The sequence below is a fragment of the Xenopus laevis genome, chromosome 5S, assembly GCF_017654675.1.
Source record: "Xenopus laevis strain J_2021 chromosome 5S, Xenopus_laevis_v10.1, whole genome shotgun sequence".
Lineage (NCBI taxonomy): Eukaryota > Metazoa > Chordata > Amphibia > Anura > Pipidae > Xenopus > Xenopus laevis.
In genome coordinates, this window is record NC_054380.1 from 10,897,476 (window position 1) to 10,920,115 (window position 22,640).

General features: G+C 40.8%; 1 protein-coding gene across 4 annotated transcripts in view; it reads left to right on the forward strand.

Annotated features, from left to right (window-relative positions):
- Positions 1 to 22,640, forward strand: part of LOC108717675 (lysocardiolipin acyltransferase 1) — an 88,901-nt gene that overhangs the window by 19,125 nt on the left and 47,136 nt on the right. For all 4 annotated transcript variants that reach the window (XM_041564222.1, XM_018264917.2, XM_018264918.2 and 1 more), the window contains 2 exons: positions 1,685 to 1,883; positions 10,496 to 10,642. In XM_041564222.1, coding sequence (XP_041420156.1) covers positions 1,685 to 1,883; positions 10,496 to 10,642 — 346 coding nt within the window. The remainder of the gene's footprint in view (positions 1 to 1,684; positions 1,884 to 10,495; positions 10,643 to 22,640) is intronic.

Sequence of the window (22,640 nt, forward strand, 5' to 3'; positions counted from 1 at the left end):
GAAACTTTTACATATGGTTATATTCTTTCATAACTGAGCAACTTGTCATATAGGTGTAGTTGCATAAATTATATCCTGCCTCTACATCAGTGATCCCCAACCAGTAGCTTGTGAGCAACATGTTGCTCTCTAACCCCTTGGATGTTGCTCTTAGGGTCCTCAACGCATGTGCTTATTTTTGAATTACAAGCTTGAAAGCTAATTTTAATTGCATAAAAACTAAGTATAGTGCCAAGAAGAGCCTCTTGTAGGCTGCCAGTCCACATAGGGGCTACCAAATAGCCCAAAGAACCCCAAAGAACTTTTTCATGATTGTGTTGCTCCCCAACTCTTTTTACATTTGAATATGGCTCATGGGTTAAAAAGGTTGGGGACCCCTGCTCTACATGATTAAATTCAGTATCTGGATTCAGCACATACCTAAAAAAGAGGATACTTGTGCCTGCCGGTTCTGCTCTTGCCACCCTGTTTCGATATTTTGTCCAGTCAAGGTCCAGCCAAGTGCTGGAGAAAAGTGCTTTTGGGCTGTAGGTAAAGTTTTGTATCCCTTAGTGATTTAGCTTTTCTCTCTGGAGTCATTTTAAATGACTGCTTATAATTTTTTACAAGTTGCTTGATGGGGTTGTAGCAGTGCTGTACAATTTGAGCAGCCATTAGTGGCAGATAATAATCAATAAATATCTAATAAGAGTAAAGCCCTCCAGTATTTGTTGAGCTCTAGTCAAGTAAAACCAGCCATCCCAACTGCAAGTTTATTGATGGATTCACATGCAAAGGCCAATCCCTCCAAAGAATATAGCATATTAACAGTGAAATTATACAGGTAAAAACTGTGAATCTGTTAAGAAAAAGAAAAATATGTTGGTAACTGGATTCTCAAGGTAATTCAGTCAGCACCTGTGCCTTTTAAATTGCTTCAGTCTGGTGCAAGTCTGACAGTTTCCACTCTGAACTTGTTTGCCAAATACTTGTATCATGGACAGCACCGCTCACGATTTTCCTTTTCTTTAAAAAGCCTTTATTAAGCCATGGGCTCTGACCCAAAACAATTCGGCCAAATTGTTTTGGGTCAGAGCCCATGGCTTTATAAAGGCTTTTTAAAGAAAAGGAAAATCGTGAGCGGTGCTGTCCATGATACAAGTATTTGGCAAACAAGTTCAGAGTGGTAACTGGATTCTGAAAAAGGACATTTCTTTACCTCTGGTTCAGAGCTAATGTTGCAGGACTCTCAATGTAGTTGTACAGAAGGCTGGACCTGATGGAACACATCCATAAGTACTTAGAATGCTTTGTTTGGTTTTAGCCAGGCCAATATTTCTGGATTTAGTGGTATTTGTGTATAATAAATCTCAGTTATGAAGAAAGGTTTGTTACTTTGGTAATATTTACATTGGATAAAATGCAGTAAAGGGGAAATAAGTGGTCTCATTGACCTTCTGGAATCACGGAGGCGGTTTCTTTAAAGCAATGTGACTTTTAAGGCTTGAATTCAGTATGAATGAATACAGAGTATTTGGCTAAATCTATATCCTGCAACACCATACCGATTCCTGGACATAAATGTATATGCATGTAATTCTATACATCGAATATGGCATTTTCACTTTAAAGAGCGTACAGATTTGTCGCCTTCCAGCGCTTAACTTGATTTATTCTTCTTTCCCATGAATGCGGATTGTATTAGGCCTTGCTGGAGTTGGTTTTTGGCGCAAAAGTGGTGATCACTGGCGATGGATTCATTCCTGGAGAAAGGAGCGTGATCATTATGAACCATCGCACTAGGCTAGACTGGATGTTCTTATGGAATTGCTTGCTTCGCTACAGCTACCTCAGGCTCGAAAAAATCTGCCTCAAATCCAGTCTGAAAGCCGTCCCAGGATTTGGTATGTTCCCATATTCATATTCCCTGTCCTTTGTATTTCTTACCATCTTGCCCATTCTCTCTACCCCTTGTGCTTCTGTTGTTATTATTTATGGTCATAAATGGGGTTCTACTGAACAAGTCCATATCATGGCTAGGGCCTTAAAACATTGCCCTTTAAAAGGGTTCTACAGTACTGTCTTCATATTGGGAATATATTAACCCTACTGTAAATTATAATCAAAAGGACATTAGAAATAATTGAGGGGTTCTGTGAACATTATTTTTAGTTTTAGTGTGTGTTTTAGAAATGACATCACTAGCCATCAATTATGCAATGAGGCTGTGACCACAAAATTCTTGCAGAAGTTCCTCTGCGCTCAACCTATTTTTTTTATATATTAAAAGGATACTGTCATGGGAAAAAGTTTTTTTTTCAAAATGAATCAGTTAATAGTGCTACAGATTTCTGCACTGAAATCCATTTCTCAAAAGAGATTTTTTTTATATTCAATTTTGAAATCTGACATGGGGCTAGACATATTGTCAATTTCCCAGCTGCGCCAAGTCATGTGACTTGTGCTCTGATAAACTTCAATCACTCTTTACTGCTGTACTGCAAGTTGGAGTGATATCATCCCCCTCCCTTCCACCCCCCCAGCAGCCAAACAAAAGAACAATGGGAAGGTAACCAGATAGCGGCTCCCTAACACAAGATAACAGCTGCCTGGTAGATTTAAGAACAGCACTCAATAGTAAAATCCAGGTCCCACTGAGACACATTCAGTTACATTGAGAAGGAAAAACAGCAGCCTTGCCAGAAAGCATTTCTCTCCTAAAGTGCAGGCACAAGTCACATGACCAGGGGCAGCTGGGAAATTGACAAAATGTCTAGCCCCATGTCAGATTTCAAAATTGAATATAAAAAAATCTGTTTGCTTTTTTGAGAAATGGATTTCAGTGCAGAATTCTGCTGGAGAAGCACTATTAACTGATGCGTTTTGAAAAAAAACATGTTTTCCGATGACAGGGTCCCTTTAAGGACATTGAGTGATTTTGTGCCTTAATCTACTAATAATACCCTCCTCTTTAAACAAAACAGGGATTGTTTGTCCATATATTGCAATATATTTAAGATGCCCAACTATGTCAACGTCACCCCTGGTCTGGCCAGTCCTACACTCACTTTCATCTGATTCATTAAGAATTCTACTACTTCATTATACATTTTACACAGGGACTAAGGGACTAAGTTTTACCTGATACTTGCTTGCTTTCAAGGTTAAAACACACAAACATTGTTGCCCTTTTATTGGCCACCACTGGGATCACCTGACTATAGCTGGAAAGGGTGCAAGTTACAACATGGAGCTGGCCACTGCTCGTGTATAAACGATACCAATTAAAGTGAACGTTGTGCTCACCATTTATTTTGAAACCATTAAGCTGGGGTGCAATTAGGCTATGACCAGAACCCATCTCAACAAGTCCTCAGCTGTCCAGAATACGTTTTTAAACTGCAAAATGGGAAGAGGCAGAATAGAAAGGCCACATAAATAAAATGAAGACCAATGTGTAAGTTGCTGAGAGTACACAAATATAATTAATATAATATACTAAAAGGAGAAGGCAACAAAAGATAACAAACACATGTATCCCAAACTGAATGTTTCAGTTCTCATTAAGGGATTCTGCCAGAGCTTGTGTGCACCAATTCCCTGGTGACCGGCAACAGGTCAGAACAACTCCGACATGGAACATGTGAGTAAATTATCTCTCACTCGGGAGCTGGGCCTAGCACTCTCATTAAGGAATCTTTTCTTGTTCCCTGATGTTCACGGCTCTTTGCCTCCAGGGCTTGTTTCTTTGCTGAGTTACCTTGACCCACAGGTACAGCGGGACCCAGAAATCACACTACAGGAACCATGTGTTGTGTCATTGTGTTCTGTCACTTCCTTAGGAAGTGCAGTTTTTTCTCTCTCTCTCTGTGTTACAACACTTCACAGTCTGCACAGAATGTTAAAGAGAATGCAAACCCCCAAATTTGTGGTTTATAAAGTTATTAGTTACTGTAATTGCCATTGAAAGCAGTATTTGTCTGTCCCTTTACATTCTCTGCTCTGGTGGTTTTGACTATTGAAACCATGTATTGTTAGCCAGCTGATTAACAAACCTGTCTTGGCTGTATACCATTTAATAGTCCTTTATTAGTCAAATAGAATAGAAAGGCCACATATATCAAATAAAGATCAATGTGTAAGTTGCTGAGAGTAATCAAATATAATTAATATAAGGTACTAAAAGGATTCATTGTTGCCAAGAAATTACAAAATAAGACATACGTAATGCAATAATGCCTAGGTGCCACCAAACAAGTATTTTTAGGGTTCATGTCTGACCCTTGTGATTCTAAATGCAGGACTCTACAGCATGAGAGGTAATTCAATGAGACTCAAGCCTCTCTTCTTAAAGGAGAACTAAAGCTTAACTAAAGAAGTAGGTAGAAATGTTATACATTATGTTTTGTGCTTCTGAACCAGCCCAAGGCAACCACAGCCCTTTAGCAGTAAAGATCTGTGTCTCCAAAGATGCCCCAGTAGCTCCCCATCTTCTTTTCTGCTGATTCACTGCACATGCTCTGTGCTGCTGTCACTTACTGAGCTTAGGGACCCACTCACAATATACAGTACACATAGAATAGAAATGTCACAATATAAGGCTGATTAGTAATTAATACACATAATTACTACATGGCAGCAAAGAAACCAGTGGAATTAGCATCAGAATTTAATAATCAGCAAACTTGTAGCATCAGCTTATATTACAGGAGAAGCTCATTTTCTGCTGGATAATTAGTGACGAGCCCTAAGCTTAGCTTCTCAACAGCCACTGAGCATGTGAGTGTCAGAGCCCACTGAGCATGTGAGTGTCACAGACACTTTCCAAGATGGTGACCCCCTGTGACAAGTTCTACGTTCTGGATCATTGCTGCTATTGACAAGCTGAAACTTTAGGCAGGTGCAATAAGTTCAGTAAATAAAATATGGCATTTTTAGCCATCTTCATATTTAGGGTTTAGTTCTCCTTTAAAGACCAGACACAAGGTAAATAGCATCAGAATAACTAGTAAGCAAATAGTTAGCGCTGTTTTGCATGGCAGTACAGGAATCAGTGTTGAACAGGGCAACCCAAAACCCTGGATTGGGCATAATCGGGCCAATGCAACACTCTTTTCAGCCGGTCGTGGGCAAGTCAGCCACAACATCAGCGAGCTTCAGTCTGTCAGCGATCATTGTTTATATACTTGTACCTGTCCAAGTGAAGTCTTTAGTGGGCTGGGTAGGTATAAAAGTAATAACTGCACACCAAGGGGCCTATTTACCATGCTGTGTAAAAACTGGAGAAGACATCATCGGTGATGCTTTCGATAACAACCAATCGGCAATTAGAGTTCAACAGTCACCGACAAGTTAGAAAACAAAAGCAAAGATGTGATTGGTTGCTGTGGGCAGCTACACCGGTGATGTTTTCCACAACATGAAAAATAGTAGGGATGCACCGAATCCAGGTTTTGGTTCAGGATTCAGCCTTTGACTCTGAGTTGAACAATACAGCAGACAGCACTGATTCTAATCCCATACTTTACAAATGGGAGGTCTACTTTTTAGTGATGTTGTCGCATTATAATCTACATCCATAAAAGCATTTTTAGCATTCTGTTCCATGGAAAATATTACTTAAATACTGCTTTATGAGAAGATGTATATTGCTATATTAAACAATTGTGTTATGTAACCTTAACACAATAAAATAAATATCTGAATAAAAAGCATAAAACAGGAGAGTGATAAAGACAAGTTGTTTGTTGACAGTGTCTTGAGATCTACTGATCACCAGCTACTGGTACATCCCGATCTAACTTTTGGGCACCCCTGTTCTCATCTGTCTTCACTTGATATTAAGTGACAACATTTAAAAGTGTTGCCCAATGCAAGGAATTTAATGCTTGCCACATGCCTGGCTAAAAGCTTGTTAAATCTCTCCTCTGATACATTTTCCCATTATAGTTTTGTGTCTGTTTAATTTTTTGGTGTGTGTAAGATTCAACATTATTTTACAAGTGGAAAAATTCTAGAGGGGTTTAGTGCTTACAAGCTGCATTCCAGCCCGAAATAACTGAAGAGATGTACTCGGGTCTCACTGTGTACACAGAGCGCATTGCATGTGAGCCAGACGCTTATTTAAAGGAGAAGGAAAGCTACGGAGGCATTTTATTGCCAATAGATTAGCTGCAATAGTGCAAGCTAGAATGCTATATTTATTCTGTAGAATATTTTACCATACCTGAGTAAAAAGCTCTAGAAACTCTCTTTTTGTTTAGGATAGGAGCTGCAGTATTAACATGGTGTGACATCACTTCCTGCCTGAGCCTCTCCCTGCTCTGGGCTCAGATTACAGCAAAGAAGGGAGGGGGGGGAAGAGAAGCAAACTGAGCATGCTCACGCCCAGGGCAATGAGGTTTAAGATGAAAACAGGAAGTCTGATACAGAAGCCCATGTGCACACAATAGAAGGAAATAAATGCAGTGTTTCTTTTGACAGGGGACTCAGAGCAGCATTACTTTGGGGGTTTACTGGTATATTTAGATGGACCTTTCTGATAAGGCTTACTTACTTTTAACCTTTCCTTCTCCTTTAACAGTTAAAGAATGCATTTTAACCGATGTTGGGTTTCTGCGCTCAGCTCATAAGCGCGGAGCTATTCCGTTCATCTACAAACAAGTTGTGAGGAATCATTTTTCATGAAGGACTTGTGCCAAATGAAGGGGAATTTCATATTTTCATAAACATCATATTTTCACCTAATTAGATCGGATGTTTGTCATTCCATTGTTTTGTGGTCATTGGAAATTGTTAGTGCACTAGATCATTAATGAGCCTAAGCAGCCGCCGTCTCTAGATTGTACAAGCATCCTTATAACCTGCCCTGTAGGGATCAGAAATATGAAGGGTGCTTGCCCTGAAGAGACAAAGGTTTTTAGGGGTGAAAGTAACTTGCTCTGTAGGGATCAGGGTTTTGGAGTATAGGATGCTTGTATTGGAGGGACCAGGGACATTGAGAAGTTAGGGATTGACAGGCAAGGAATTTTGGAGATGTGCATTGCTTGGTCCTGGATGAAGTGGTCAAAAAAGGATAATTGGTAGAATGTGTTTTGTGGATCACTGTGGTAGATGGTAGCTTTAAACCTCAAGCCTATAAATGAACAACACAAGCCGCCATGAGAATATAAAATATGATCCATAATTTGTGCCTTTCTGGTACCGTCGCTGTGTTGCCTTTCATAGAACAGTAATTGGCTAGAGCCCTCGCTAAAATTATGCATGTCTATAGACTATTTTTCTGAAGCGACCTTTGCATGCATCGTTTCATTGTATTTTCGACAGTTGCCATGGAAATCGCATTCATGTTTCCCTTTAGAGCTAAGTGAGCATCAATCACAATTTGCCATATTTCCTCTTTATTTATGTCATTGCTTTACTGTTGCCGGGCTATTTGTACCTTGCACGGGCAACGCTCTTTAACCAGTTCCATGCCCAGAGCTGGCCTACTGAAACGGAAAATAAAAATGCCCTATAGTTCTATCAAAAGTAACTACCTTTAGATCTTTACTTTCTTTGACATGTTTTGAAAAGACTTGTTGCAGTGACCCATATGGGTCACATGGTTTGTTGAAAATCCATCAGTGTGTAATGGCCCTAATCAAGGTGTGTCAATTGATAATCTGTTTTATATCAGTCACAGGAATGGAAAAAAGAAAAAACAAGTGTGCACACATATGTTAAATCACATCAGACAGATTCAGTGACACATTCAGCCAGATACAGTAAGAATGTATATCAGTACAGTGTAATTCAAATCCAACATTCCCAGCAAATAAAGCCACTGGCCAACACATAAACAAGGAACAGTTGAAAGGGTGTCCGTCATGGAGGGTGTAATGAAGGCTGACGCCTGCTTTTTATAGTAATTGGAAAGCATGTTCTCGTAATAGTCATCTCCATGCATTCAATTAGGATATAAAGTATACTGGGGCCTCAAAGTGACCTTGATATATAGTGGCACGTCTCATAGAAGCATGTGGATGCCACCGTGTTTGTAATGAAATCCTTCAGTGTTTAATGGGCCTAATCAATGTGCATCAATTGATAATCTGATCCCGAAATGAATCTGGGTAATTACTAGCTGTATAATAGTCTGCCCCATCGCAGTGGGTGTACCTAGGGGCCTACCTCTCTGTGGCTAGTGGTCCTGCTTTATTTGCCGCATACAGGAGCTGGAAATATATAGAAAAAATTGGTCTCCAGCCAGGTTTTCCCAGTTTTTCTGGCACTGGTTAGTAAGCTGCACTCCATAAATAAACTGCTTTAGCATCCGAAATGGCACTCTTACAAACAAAGGTATTGATCCATAGATGGCACAATAGTTTGTGGGGTCCTGGAGGGCACCTATCCTTGGTGAGGGAAGTTGTGTGCATGTTATATTTTATCATAACGATCAGTTCGGTGATTTGGGGGGCACTAGTAGAACCTTTGTCATGTGAACTCCGGAGTTATGCTGGGTACATTTTGGAGTACTCTGCTCCCAAATAATGCTGGGTACATTCTGGAGTACCCATTGTTCCCCAACAGCAGTGGGTGTATTCTGGAATGTTACTCGTTGCTCCCCAATAGTGCTAGGGACATACTGGAGTATTCATTGCTTCCCAATAGTGCTGTTGGCATTCTGGGGTACTCCTTGATCCTCAAAAGCACTGGGTGTAGTCTGCCGTACTCATTGCCCCCCAATAGTGCTGGGTGCATTTTAGAGTACTCCTTGCTCCCTAATAATGCTGGGTGCATACTAGTGTGCTCATTGCTCCCCAATATTGCTGGGTGCATTCTGAAGCACTCTGCTCCCAAATAATGCTGGGTTCATTCTGGAGTACTCTGCTTCCAAATAATTTTTGAGTACTCTACTCCCAAATAATGCTAAGTGCATTCTGGAGTATTCCTTGCTCCCCAATAGCGGTGGTTGCATTCTAGAGTACTCCTTGCTCCCTAACAGAGTTATGCCTATGGAATGATGCCCGTATGATGCCCTTTTTGTCTAGTGTGCCAGCAACAGTGCCAGGTTAAAAATGTATCTTGTGCTTCATGCTTCTATCCTTCTTCTGATGCTATCCCTGTGCCAATAAAATGTACATGTTTTTAAGAAACATTCTAGTGCAGGGGATAATAGTGGCATTTGCACTAGGGCTGTATGTCCTTTCATACACGACCTCTCCCTCATACGTTCTCTTGTGGCTATCTTTATTATGGAATATGGGACCCTCACCCTGAACAAGGTTTTGGCTCTCTGTAGCAGCTGTATAAGTTATAGATGTGATTTGGTGACAGTGAATAATGTGAAGTATCTGGTCTGTAGCCAAATCAGCTCAAAGCAGACGTCTTAGAACTTACCAGAGCCTGGGCTGAACTGGTGGAGTTTTTAGAAACACGGATGTCAGGCGGTTGTGTGTACGCTGGTGCAGGGACGGCCACATTAGTGCAAACTGGCATTGCCGTAGGTTGTTCTAAAGAAATGTGCCTACATGCACAGCACCAGACATCAAACACCTAAAACACATATAATTCTCTTTAAGGGCCCCTGTATAATATATTTTATGTAATTATTTTATGCTTTCATTCTCCGTATTCTTCTTATATGCATTCTTTCATTTAATCAGTCATATATATATATATATATATATATATATATATATATATATATATATATATATATATATATATATATATATATATATATATATATATATATATATATATATATATATATATATATATATATATATATATATAACAAACAAGGGAAAGTTGTGCTCACCACTATTTTTTAAAACCATGGTGCAATGATGGTGTGACCACAAAATACATATAGTCAAATACAAGAGTCCTCTGCACTCAACCCATTATCAATATATTTAAGACAGCGACATTTTGTGCATACTGCTACTGAAAAATGCCTTACCCTTTAAACAACACAGGGATTGTTTGTCCATATATTGCAATATATTTAAGATGGCCAACTACGTCACAGTCATCCCATATCTGGCCATTCCTACGCTTAATTTTCATCTGATTCATTAAGAATTCAATTGCTTAATTATACATTTTACAAAGGGACTAAGTTTTACCTGCAACTTACTAGCTGCTTTCAAAGTAAAACTCCCAAACTTGGCTGCCCTTTTATTAGACACCAGTGGGATCACCTGACTATAGCTGGGAAGGGTGGGAGCTACAACATGGAGCTGGTCACTGCTCCTGTATAACTATAACAAACAAGGGAAAGTTGTGCTCACCACTATTTTTTAAAACCATTAAGCGGGGGTGCAATGAGGGTGTGACCACAAAATACATACAGTCAACTACAAGAGGTCCTCTGCACTCAACCCATTATCAATATATTTAAGACAGCGACATTTTGTGCATATATATATATATATATGGTACATAAACATGACATCGCTGAACCTAGCTCTAGACCTAGCTCTAGCAATTGTCTGTGCTGATCTCTGTAATCTTTTCTTCCCTCCAGGATGGGCCATGCAGGTTGCTGCCTTCATTTTTATCCACAGAAAATGGGAAGATGATAAAAATCACTTTGAAGCGATGCTGGATTATTTCTGTGATATAAAGGAGCATCTTCAGATTCTCATATTCCCAGAAGGGACTGATCTGACAGGTGAGTAGGTATTACAGTAGGTAGGCTCTGTACTGTGTAAGGAAATCAGCGTGGCAGCTCCCATCCTTATACTGTATATAAATACAAATATACAGAGAAGGAATGTTCTGGGCACACAATAAGATATACCCTCATACTGAACTGTCTAAGGGAATCAATATGGCACCTCCTCTAATATGTAAAGATACAAATATACAGAGAAGGAATGTTCTGGGCACACAATAAGCTATACTATACTGTCTAAAGGAATCAATATGGCACCTCCTACCCATATGTATAATTACAAATATACTGAGAAGGAATGTTCTGGGTACACAATAAGCTATACCCTCATACTATACTGTCTAATGGAATCAATATGGCACCTCCTACCCATATGTATAAATACGATATGTATAAATACGATCTTTCCTGGAAAAAATCTTTCCAAGAAAGATTGTTTGTTTCAATACATATATGTAGAGCATCGGATATACAGGTAGAAACAATAGAATTCTACCTGTATCTGACAATTCAGCACTAACAATGGCTGATGTTCGGGCGTCTTCAAAGGCACCCGATCAAAATTTTCCAGCCACCCTGATCGAGGCTGATTCAAGTCTTCTTCTGATATCGGTCAGCTTCTCTCCCACCATACACGCACCGAATATCTTATAAAGATTTGTTTCATACAACATTATTGGTGCGTCTATGGCCACCTTAACAGACCTATAAAGAAGGGTGCAGGACTGAATTCTGACTCCTTGTTTCAAAAGTCATAACCAGCGCAGAGATGAAAAAGGGCCAGACAGCCACTGCTTTCAATAGAACACGTAACATTTAAAGGAGAAGGAAAGGCTTGCTGCACTTGTGGGTGCCAAATTTTAGGCACCCCTAAGTGATTGTATTGACTTACCTGAAACCACGAGCCGGTGCTCCTCTCGGCAGAAAACTGAATCGGCCCGGGGTTATACCAGTGAGCACCATGGAGCGATCCACTTCCGTCTTCTTCTTTATTCAAATTTCCCGGGGCAAGTTGAAAGAAATAGCGACTTTTTAGTTAAAGTTCGATTTCGTTCTACTACGCTTGCACAGCCGTGCGAAGAAGGAGGAAGACTGAAGAAGATGGCTCCGTGACTCTCACTGGTATAACCCTGGACCGGTGCAGTTTCTGCTGATAGGAGCACCAGCCCGGGGGTTTCAGGTAAGTAAATACAATCACTTGGGGGTGCCTAACATTTGGCACCCCAAGTGCTGAAAGCCTTTCCTTCTCCTTTAAAGGAGAACTAACCCCCCTTGCTAATATAAACCCCTACCCTCCATAGTCCCCCCTCCCTGCTCCCCCCCACACACAGGTTTTCACATGATTAAATGCCCCATAACTGGTAATATCTGGTTATATCCCTTATAAAGGCCAACTAAAGGATGAATATGGCTAGAAATTCTGTATTTTATATACTTACTGTTCCAGCCCAGGGGTTCAGCAGCCCTATACCAGCCTTCCCAGTTGCCCCAAGCAGCTCCCCATTTTGTATTTTATTTATCAGTGGCACGCACATGCTCAGTGAGCTCTGAATCTGCTGTTAAGTTAAGTTAAGCTTAGGTGTTGTGGGAAATCATTTGGCACTAAATGAGCTTTCCTAGTCATCTCCCAGTCTGTCATTCAAACCACGGCCTTTTTGCTAGGGTAAAGAGAATCCTAGCAATGAGAAAACAACATTGGTTTGTCTCAGAATTCTGTTGGCAAGCATCATCATTGCCCTAAATAAATTAGAATTTGGCAAGGTGCTTTGGTAGTATTCACCATATACATGCACTGGCTACACAATTAAACAATGAAGAGAACGGGGGAATGTGGGGAGAACAGTGACATCTAGGGAGTGCTGAATGGAAAGTGAAAGTACCGTAATTGTCTGCCCCGCCTCTATGCTCTAAGGCATAGAGGAGGGGCAGACAATATTGATTGACAGCTGAGATTTTTAAATGAGCTTACAGCAGATATGAATGCTTTAATAAAAAATCGAAATTTGATTTTGTGTTTATTTTAAAGGACATTTATTATACAGCTTTTTCTGTCTGGGTGACAGGTCCCCTTTAATAACTCAGAGTGGATCTTGTATTTTTACATCTCTCAAAGTAAAATGCATCCATGTTTCCTTGGATTTTGGTTCTGGTTCCTGGCATGGCCACATTGCAGAGCCTCCCCTCAGTTCCTTAGTCTCATGATCTAAATTGAAACCACACAGCCTTGTCCTGTAGTTGCCAACTGGCATATAATCATGGGGGTGGGGGACTACCAGTGCAGCTTGTTCTGTGCACTGCAGGAATCTAACAGCAGAGAAATATATCTGAGCGAGGGGGGAGAGAAGATTCACAGTGTCCGATGTTAAAGGAACAGACTTGGCAGCACATGAAGGAACAATGCTGGAAATTATCTTGGATCTCTGTCGTTAAAGATGACAAAGTGATTGAACAAGTTTTGGCCGTGTATAACATTCTTTTAACTTGAGTAAATTGGATTCAACTTTAAAGACCAATTACCTGATTTTTTTTGATTTGTTCTAAAACCGTTACATTTGCTTCATTAGCAGAAATTAATAAAACAGTTCAGCAAATTTGGAAATCACCAAAATTTCACAAGTTCATCACCAAAGCATTTTGTTTTCCTAAAGGCCGATAAATGCTACCGACAGACCGTGTGTGGGGCCCTCTGTTTGGCTTCCCCGATCGATATCTGGCCAAAAGTCGGGAAGGTGTCGATCGGGCAGGGTAAAAAAATCCGATCTGATCCGATCGCTGGACCCTAGGGCCCACGATCGGATAAGCACGATATCTCTCCCACCTCAACGATGTCGCCAATCGAACGGATCTCCCTGTGTATGGCCACCTTAAGTTAGAATATGTAGTCTTTCAAGCCTTGTGCCTCTGGCCATCATTAAGAGGTTAGATCTTAATCTTTTTTCCCAGAGAGTGAAGAGAGAATCCATTCTGTGCAGTGGCTTTGTTTGACTATAAGATTATTTACAAGAAAACTAAAGAGAAGGGATCCTGTGATATGTGCCATATGTTGCCGTTTCCTTGTTTTGCTCATAAGAACATGTTACCCTAACAATAGCCAATTGAGTTCTGTCAGAGCTTGGCACCTTATTGTCTGGTAGTTACTCGAGCCCTTTAAAACGGTTATATGACACTATAACATTAATAATATACTTGGTACTAATAATGAGTTTCTTTTTGCCCTCTGCCTTTCCACAGACCCCAATAGCAAACCGATTGCTTACAAATGCATCATTAGCCAAAAACACTCTCTATTAAATGCCATGCCCTCACTTATCCTCTAGAGTGATAAATGGTGTTTTCCAACCTAGCAGTCTGATGGAAAAGTTTAGTTTGGGCAGATGCCAGGAGAACATTACCTGGCTGAATGCATATTACCTTTAGTAAAGTTTGGTGGGGTAGAAATAATGGTATGAAGCTTTTTCCATGGTTTGGGCCCCCGATTCCAATGAAACCTTATGGCTACAGGGTATTATGACATTCCTGACAATTGCACGTTTCCTACTTTTGTAGAACAGTTTGGAGAAGGTCCTTGCCTATTTCAATCCAATAATGTCCCATGCACAAAGCCAGGTCCGTACAGACTCTGTCTGCTGAGTTGGGAAGAACCTGACTGAGACATGACCTCAACGAAACAGGACCTCTATGGAATGAGTTGGAAACCCAATTGTGAGCCAGGCCTGATCCCCCAACATAAGTGCCCAACCTCACTTAATACTCTTGTTGCTGAATTGCAGCAACTCCCAGTAACAATGTTCTAACATCAAGTGGGAACCTTCCTAGCAGAGATGGGGCTGTTATAGCATCAACGGTGGGGGGCAACCTCATATTAATGAATTTGTGAATGGGGTGCTGAGGGGCAGGTGTCAGGATACTTTTAGACTTATAGCGTATATAACAAAACCCTAGTGTTCAGATCCTTGGTTCAACAGCCCTGTAGTCAAATACATTCCCGAGAGTAACAGTGGGAGATTCCTGATTTAGATAACAAGAGAACAACAAAGAGAAGACATCAATTAGTGCTAAAGATAGACTAATACAAACACAGCTATAAATAGGACATATGAGATTCCCAAACCCTAGCTTTAATAAGCACTGGCTCCTGTAATAACATGCCACAAATAATAAAGGATGTTTCCATGTGCACAACATTTAGCTAAAGATTTGGGGTGCATGCCAGTTTGAAAAACACAGTATCAGGGTGACTGTACAGTAAGGAACCCTAGATGTTTTTTCCTGAAATTTGGAGCAATACTTTAAACTTTTATTCAGCCCAACGCTGACTACTTGGACGGGGGAGGACACTAGAAAGGTCCCACCTTCTGCTGCTTTCATCCATGGGATTAAGTGGCCCTATGTGGAGGGACTGTAAAACCTGCTCTCCTCCCTGTCAGAATTAGAGGTTTGAACACTTTTTATTTTTAAGGTTTTTGGAGCATGTTGTGTCCTGGTGGAGCAGTTACTGTTATTGTGTGTAGGAAACAGCTGATTGGTTCATAAGACTCACACACCTGGATGAGACTCTAGTGGTCAGTTTATTAAAGTCATCCCTAGACATTCACAACGTTTAGGAATTTGTCCAAGTGGTGATAAACCAGATCAAAGATAAATCTTTATTCAATCCAGAATGTGAACCACGGTGGCAAAAGGGACAAAGGGTTGTCTGCACACAACAAACCACAAAACAAACCGCAGAACCTTAATAGCCTGAGCTCCCAACCTTGTTTCCCCTGCTTTCTACTAGTGACCTTACTCCGTCCTTGGTTTCTTTGTATCTGTGCAGTCATGCCTGGGCTGAGGGTTCTTAACTAGTGAAATCATGCTGTTTCCTAAAATAAAAGCTTTTCCTGGCAGTGTGAATACAGCTGAACCTGCCCAAATCCCTTAATGCCTGGCCACTTATCTATTTAAAGGCAAGTAATTCCGAGGTGAGTGGATTTTGTACGTCAAATATATATAAAAAAAAACATGTCCCTACTCTAAGCCCCACTACTTACATGTAACACTTTAATGCCTTTTTCACATTTTCTTGAGGCTCTAGTAGGCAGGAAAGCACTTTATAGAAGAGTGAGCAAATGGTAAAATGGGTTTGGGGGGTTTACATCTAGCAGGCTTACCCACCGCATCAGGCACAGAACGGTGAATCAGGGCCCAATGGCCAGGAAATGAGCTTGGGAAAATAGAAAATGATGATATATAATGCCATTAACATTTTAATTTCATTGTGTCACAAAGATGTAAAACACCTTTGACTTACCTGCTCCTTATACGAGTGCTACCCAGGGCTGAGAATCAGCCAATTCACTTGCCTCCGTTTGCTCCTTTGTCTTCACACAAAGATAATGCATCGACCTGGGTGCAGAAACATGGAGCGGATTTTGGTAGAAAAATTTAGAAATTACTGCAATTTAGTGGCATTGTTTTTTTTTGGTCCTTTCACAGGTTGTAGGAGCATGAAGGGTGATCTATCTAGATATAGCCTAGTGGCCAGGGTCTGTTTTGGTTCAAACCCCCTTTCTTTAATAAAAAGGTTACAGAGTGTATCAGCCATTCAGCCATAGAATATCTAGGACAACAAGTAAGAGTTCATACTGAATCTCACCCTGATGACCTTCATGGTGGGGTTCTTATTTGCATCTTTAGGCAAATTTTACCCTAGCTGATTTCAGGCTAAGCCTCCGTCACTACTCCAGGCCCCTCAGCAGCACCAGCCCCTCAGTTACGGGACCACTGTTGTAGCCTAACGTAGGCTTAAACAGATGGTTGACAACTGCTTCACAGTAATGGCAATGCAGCAAAATGGTTTCCCGTAGCATACGCAGTAATGTCATGGGAGTCTATCCCCTTCCCACCAGCCTATAGCTGTGCTTGCTTAAGGTTTGATGTTTCTAAACTGTTCAAGGATTACTAGGTATTTGTAAACTTTTCTGGTACACTAATATGGGCCAGGATAATGCAGATATATCTGTATCCTTGGAGGCCACTGGTTTGTGCGCAACATCATCCTTTACAGACAAATCTTCCTTATTTCTGTGGGCTGTTTACTCGGTATTAGACGAATTGAAGAAGATTGAGAGCTGTAATCCCCCCCCAATATGCGCTTGTTCTGCAGCAATTACTGTGCTCCAGAGCAATGGATTATCATGCCAAATTCTCAGAGTAATTCCATTCTTCTGATGAATCCTGCGTGTCTGCTTTGTGCTTCTGTTTTTTCTTTTTGGCCCCCCATCAGGCACACCAGGCCACAAACATTAATTTCAAGTATTTGTTCCCATATGGGGACAGCAGATTCCCTGTAATAGAATTTACATACTTTGGAAAACATTGTGCCATGACATTAAGCCGCTGTTATTATCATGTAAATAAAACATTACCCCCTTAATGCAATTGGTTTTGAAATCTTCGGTTCCCACTAAAGTCCCCTTTAAAGTCCAATATTCAATACGAAACCATTGGTAAATGACATTCAAGTTGCAGCACATGCGATTTTGCAGTCTATGAGACAACATTGCATCTAAGATTTGGACATTGCACTTGCACTCATAAATGAATGTGACGGTGGCAGACAAATAAAAAAAAATGATTTTCAGAGATGGTTGCCCCCAATGTTGACCTCAACATTCATTCAGCATGGGCTGCAGCCTCTGTTGCATCAGGCCCTTCTAGGAGGAGATAGGCCCATAGTTTGGGCCCTGTCAAGGCTGCATCTGGGGTTCCCTTGAACACAGTTTCTTCTGCAATAGGAAACATAGTCATTAGGACAATATCTGAACCAATATTTGGGTTGCAAACAGTGTGTCCCAACCCATGTGGGCCCTCAGAGAAAAAGGATAAGAAATGCTGATCTGGAAGATGTTTTCAATTGTATGTTGTGTCCAAATTCCGCTTTTATTTTCCAACATTTCCTACAGTTCTCATGGGTGCACCATAATATGGATCAAGTCCATATTAGTGACATGTTGGATCATTTTATACAACAACATCACCCCTGTACTTCAGCTAAGTGGTTAGAAGAGAGAGAGCTAAAGTTGGGATGTTTTGTTTGTGTTAATCTAACCTTCCTGGCAGTAATGTTTATTTTGCTTTAAAAATTGTGATATCCGTTGATGTGAAAGCAAGTCTGACATTCTTCTTCTCTTAGCCCAGTCCTGCATTTTCCATTTGTCCATTGTACTGCATAAGGGTAAACGTAAACCTGGCAAAAATGTCTGACAGCAGGGAACAGTAAAATAAATAGCACTGGCTAAGATCTTCCAGTGATTATAGAAAGTGAGTAGCAGGGGTTCTGTCTTTTATATAAAGCACCAACAAATTGCTTTTCTACTCGCCAGCTATGGGCAAGAATGATATAAAAGTGTTATTGGCTCCCATTTTTAAGCAGCAGTAGAGTGCACCACCAGTGACTGTCCCACCCTTGTATTAAAGTAGGAGGTGAGGTAGGGGGATGTCAGAAGGCAGTCCTTGGAGTGTTAAAAAGCAGCTACCATATATTACAAGGAATATGTAGAACATTCCCTGCTGGTGTGTTGTTTTTTTCTTGGCAGTGCTGTTCTCCATAACAAACAGTTGCACCTATAGTATCCATAAATATGGTAAAGCTACTCACAAGTTGGATTACCTATCTCAATGTAGACTTCTTCTGCGTTTGCCAACTTCATTTGCCTTCGCATTATTACACCTCTGGGTTTATGATTTTGTTGCATTAGATTAATGATGCTGCCACTTCCAGTTTTATGGTGGTCAGTGGGTAGTTTGTCATGTTTCAGATAAATAAATTGAGTGTATGTTTCAGATAAAGAAATTGAGTGTATGATTGGTGTCAGGTTCTGATTCAGATCACGGTTCTCTGCTAAATGCAACTTAGGTTCTATCACTGCTTCTAGCATTCATGAAATTCCTTTTATGGGATAAGTAGCTGTTATTAGTGATATTACAGTATATGGTTGTGTATAGTTGTGTGTTGGGGTTCAGCTGTAGTGCATTTATTGGTGCACACCCTGTACTCTATGTCTAATAGTGATGTGCAGGTTGACCCAGAACGTGAGGTGACCCACAGGTTGACCAAATGTTGAGTGAGTTGGGGTTTAAATTTGCGGGTTAGGGTCGGTTGTGGGTTGAGTTTTCCTGACCCACTCATCACTAATGTCTAAGTAATTTAACATTTCGGGTACCCCCATTGGGTTTTGGGCACTTACGGTTATTTGAGCCTTTATGGTGTGGCACGTCAGAGCATGTTGTTCTGGCTCTATCTCCAACTCGTCAGTCCCACGGATAAATAGAAAGATTTAGAGAGATCTGTATCCATGTGTTCTATTGAAAAATGAAGGGAAACTCTGGTTAATAATAGAGCACACTTTTCCTTGGAATTCCTTGTTTCCTCCAGTCTAAAAGTTCATGTTACTTGGCCATTAAAATGCACATTTAATCATGTATGAATTATGATTTTGTGATTGTTTTTCTCCATTTTACTTTTCTGAAGAAATTTCTGAGCAATTTGCTTTACACCAGACGCATTTTGTTTTGCATGCCTTCCAACAATAAATGATGAATAAAACGTCCTTTGGAGCCTTCAAACAATCCTAGCACTGTGCTTCCTGTTTTTCTTTGATAAAGTGCACGGCGGGGATAATTTTAGCTTGGTTTACATTCGTCCAAGCGGCCAATTCATTAATGAAATGTAGGCTGCTGTCACTGGTGTTTGTATGTACCGAGCTGCTTTCTCCTGACTCACGGCTAGGTTAATATTCTGTGAGTAATTTCTATGCGGCGGTGGCAGCAGCAGCAGTTGACTTCAGATCTGGGACACAACGATCAGAAATAATTTTAATCGGTTAAACAAAGTGACTGCAGTTCTGTTGATTTTAAAGTAAATAACATTCATTTTTAGGAGCAGAGAAGCAGTGCTAAATTTACATAGATAGAAAATAACGGGTCTCTGCGTTTGCAGATGACACATATCTATATAAGAGCTATGGCTTCCAGGATGTACCGTCACAGATGGGGACCTTTAAAGCCAGGCATTTTGGTAATAGACATGGCCCTTTCAATGTTTTATTGATATGTGAAAGTATTTGTGGTTTTAAAAAAAATTATATTCTATTTATTCCCTTTACGAGGGTATGGTAATGGAATCATTGATGGAGAAGTATCTAGGAGAACTTGTGGCAGCACCTACAGTCAACAACATGTTTTTAAACTCCTTTTTCAGGACTATAGAATATTGTAGTGGCTTTGATTATGGTCATAGTGCACTTCTGGATCCCATACCTGTAGTTAGAAACCAATGCATGTTGTCCAATTCTGTTTCAAGGAAAAGTGGTGAGGCTCAGCAGTGAGTCAGGCCCAGGTCCAGAATTAGGGATGCAACTGTGGGCTGGCACATTTGAAGGTGGAGCAAGCAATCAGAGAGCTGCAAAGGGACATTACACAGTGACCATGAGAACCAAGAGGTGGCCGGAAGTTTGGGTTTTTGTAGTGTTGACTTGGATGCAAAAGCTACTCGACCTGGTTCTTGTTCCAATTGAGGGCATGTAATTTAAGATGGAGTTGCTGCACATTTTCGGCTAAAAATGTGTCTGAATACTTTTGTGTCAACCTATGAGCAAGTGCCCCAACAGGCAAGAAATGCAGTAGGCCCTTCTTTTCATGTCTTAATAAATGATTTTTGATTTTTCTGGAGAATCCAAATTCAATATTCCTTACCCAAACACTTTTAGCCGTGTAGTGTATAATTTCTATTAAAATGTTTACTGCGGTAGAAATCAGTGTGTTGGAGAGGGAGTTATGCTGATACTTATTTTTGTGAATTTCCCATTTGCTTCTGGCTTATTTCAAAGACTGTAAAGTAATTATGTCAATTTATACCAGATTTAGCTGGTAGGAACACATCTCTGCCTGTTATTGTACCGTGAGTTTTTCAGGAGTGGCACTTTGCTTCTGCCAGCTTTTAGAGCTTAATAAATGGCCAGTATGTTTTTTTTTCTATAAATTGATCAGTCATAATTTCTCCCTTTTGTCAAGATTCCTCAGACAGCCAGTGGCGGAACTACCGGGGGAGCAGGGGGTTCAATTGGGCCAGGGCCCCCCGGCAGTCATGCGCGCCACTGGATTCGGCTGCAGCCGCCTGGACGACAGTGGGGGCGTGGCCCTGCTGCACAGCCCGCACCACGGCCCGCCCCCAACTAGTTCCGTCACTGCAGACAGCCATAGCAGGAGAGATGATGTTTTATCTATCTGCACACAGACTTTTGTCTTCCAAGGCTCTAATTATTGTATGATTGAGTCATCCAAGAAGTGTTTATTGGAATGTTATGAGTGATGATCTAGGCAAATCTAGTCAACCCGCAGTAAAATCATATAACAGTCTTCTGTGTCTCTGGTATCTTCAGACTAATCAAGGATGCATCAAATCCATTGATTTTGGATTCAGCCAAAAATGTGTCCTCCCAAAAACTTTGTCCAAATACCAAGCTGAATCTGCATATTACAGTGAGACTAAAACCCATATTTAATGGAAAAATGGTTGCATTCAGTTGTATAGGGCTTTATTTATATGAATTCTCAGGTTTTGGATTTAGTTCAGTTTAGTATTTTCATATTTGAGCAAATCCAAGTTCAAAAAGTAATTCACCACTCCTCTGCTTTTAATTTAGCTAAACATAAGAGCCAGACCATACAGACTCACTGTTTAACTTGTAAAATCTTAGGCAACTGAGAACATTATTTTGCATCCAATTCTCCTATAGTCCATCATACAAACCTATATCTGATTGAAAAGAGAACAAAAGCCTTATTAAAGGAAAACTATACCCCCCGCTCAAACAACGTAGGTCTCTACAAAAAGATATTCCATAAAACAGCTCATATGTAAAACCCTGCTTCATGTAAATAAACCATTTTTATAATAATATACTTTTTTAGTAGTTTGGGCCATTGGGTAATCATAAAAAGAAAACTGGCATTTTAAAAAATAAGGGCTGCCCCCTGGGATCGTATGATTCATGGTGCACACAAACACCAAACAAACCATACTTGTTAGGTCACATGAGCCAATTAGCAGAGATATTTCTGTCTCTTGCTTCCACACTTCTTCCTGTTACAGTTAGAACTGCAGTATTTCTGATCAGGTGATCTCTGAGGCAGCACACAGACCATCATGAAATTGTATATATTCCAGTTTGGTAAGATTCTTTAATATGCAACTTAATTTGATATAAACTATATGTTGCTCAAGTATTAATTTTGGGGGTATAGTTTTCCTTTAAAGGGGAAGGAAACCTCGTCGGCGCTAACCCCCCTCCCCCCCTCCCGTGTATTGCCCCCCCCTCCCCCCCCTGGCCTACCCCTCCCGCTGGGCAAATGCCCCAAACTTGTTACTTACCCTTCTGCGCAGGTCCAGTCCAGGGAGTTCACAGGCGACATCTTCTTCCACGCGATCTTCTTCCTCCTTTGACTGGCGCATGCGCAGTAGGATCGTTTCGCCGGTACGATCTACTGCGCATGCGCGTGACTTTTGGCGCATGCGCAGTAGATCCGTACCGGCGAAACGATCCTACTGTGCATGTGCCAAAACGCTGGTCAAAGGAGGAAGAAGATCGCGTGGAAGAAGATGTCGCCTGTGAACTCCCTGGACTAAAGTGGCCAACTCCTTTAGTCTGTTTTATAATACAGAGCGAGACCATGGGATTGGAGGGTGATTGAGGTCCTTCTCCCGCCGATCTCCTAAACATCATGAACAACTGAAGCCACCTTCAACTGCTCATTCTCCTGTTATAAGATTGCCTTGAAGTGGCACAAAGTGGTATCTGCCAACCCTGCTACCCTGTTCTGCCTTACCGAACAAGAGAAAATTGTCCTGTTTGGGGTGTCCCAAGTGGTGGTTCAGAAATATTTAATTTCCCCTTAAGAGGTATTTCCCAGCTAGTGGTTGTATCACATCACATAGGTATCTATATCCCTTGTT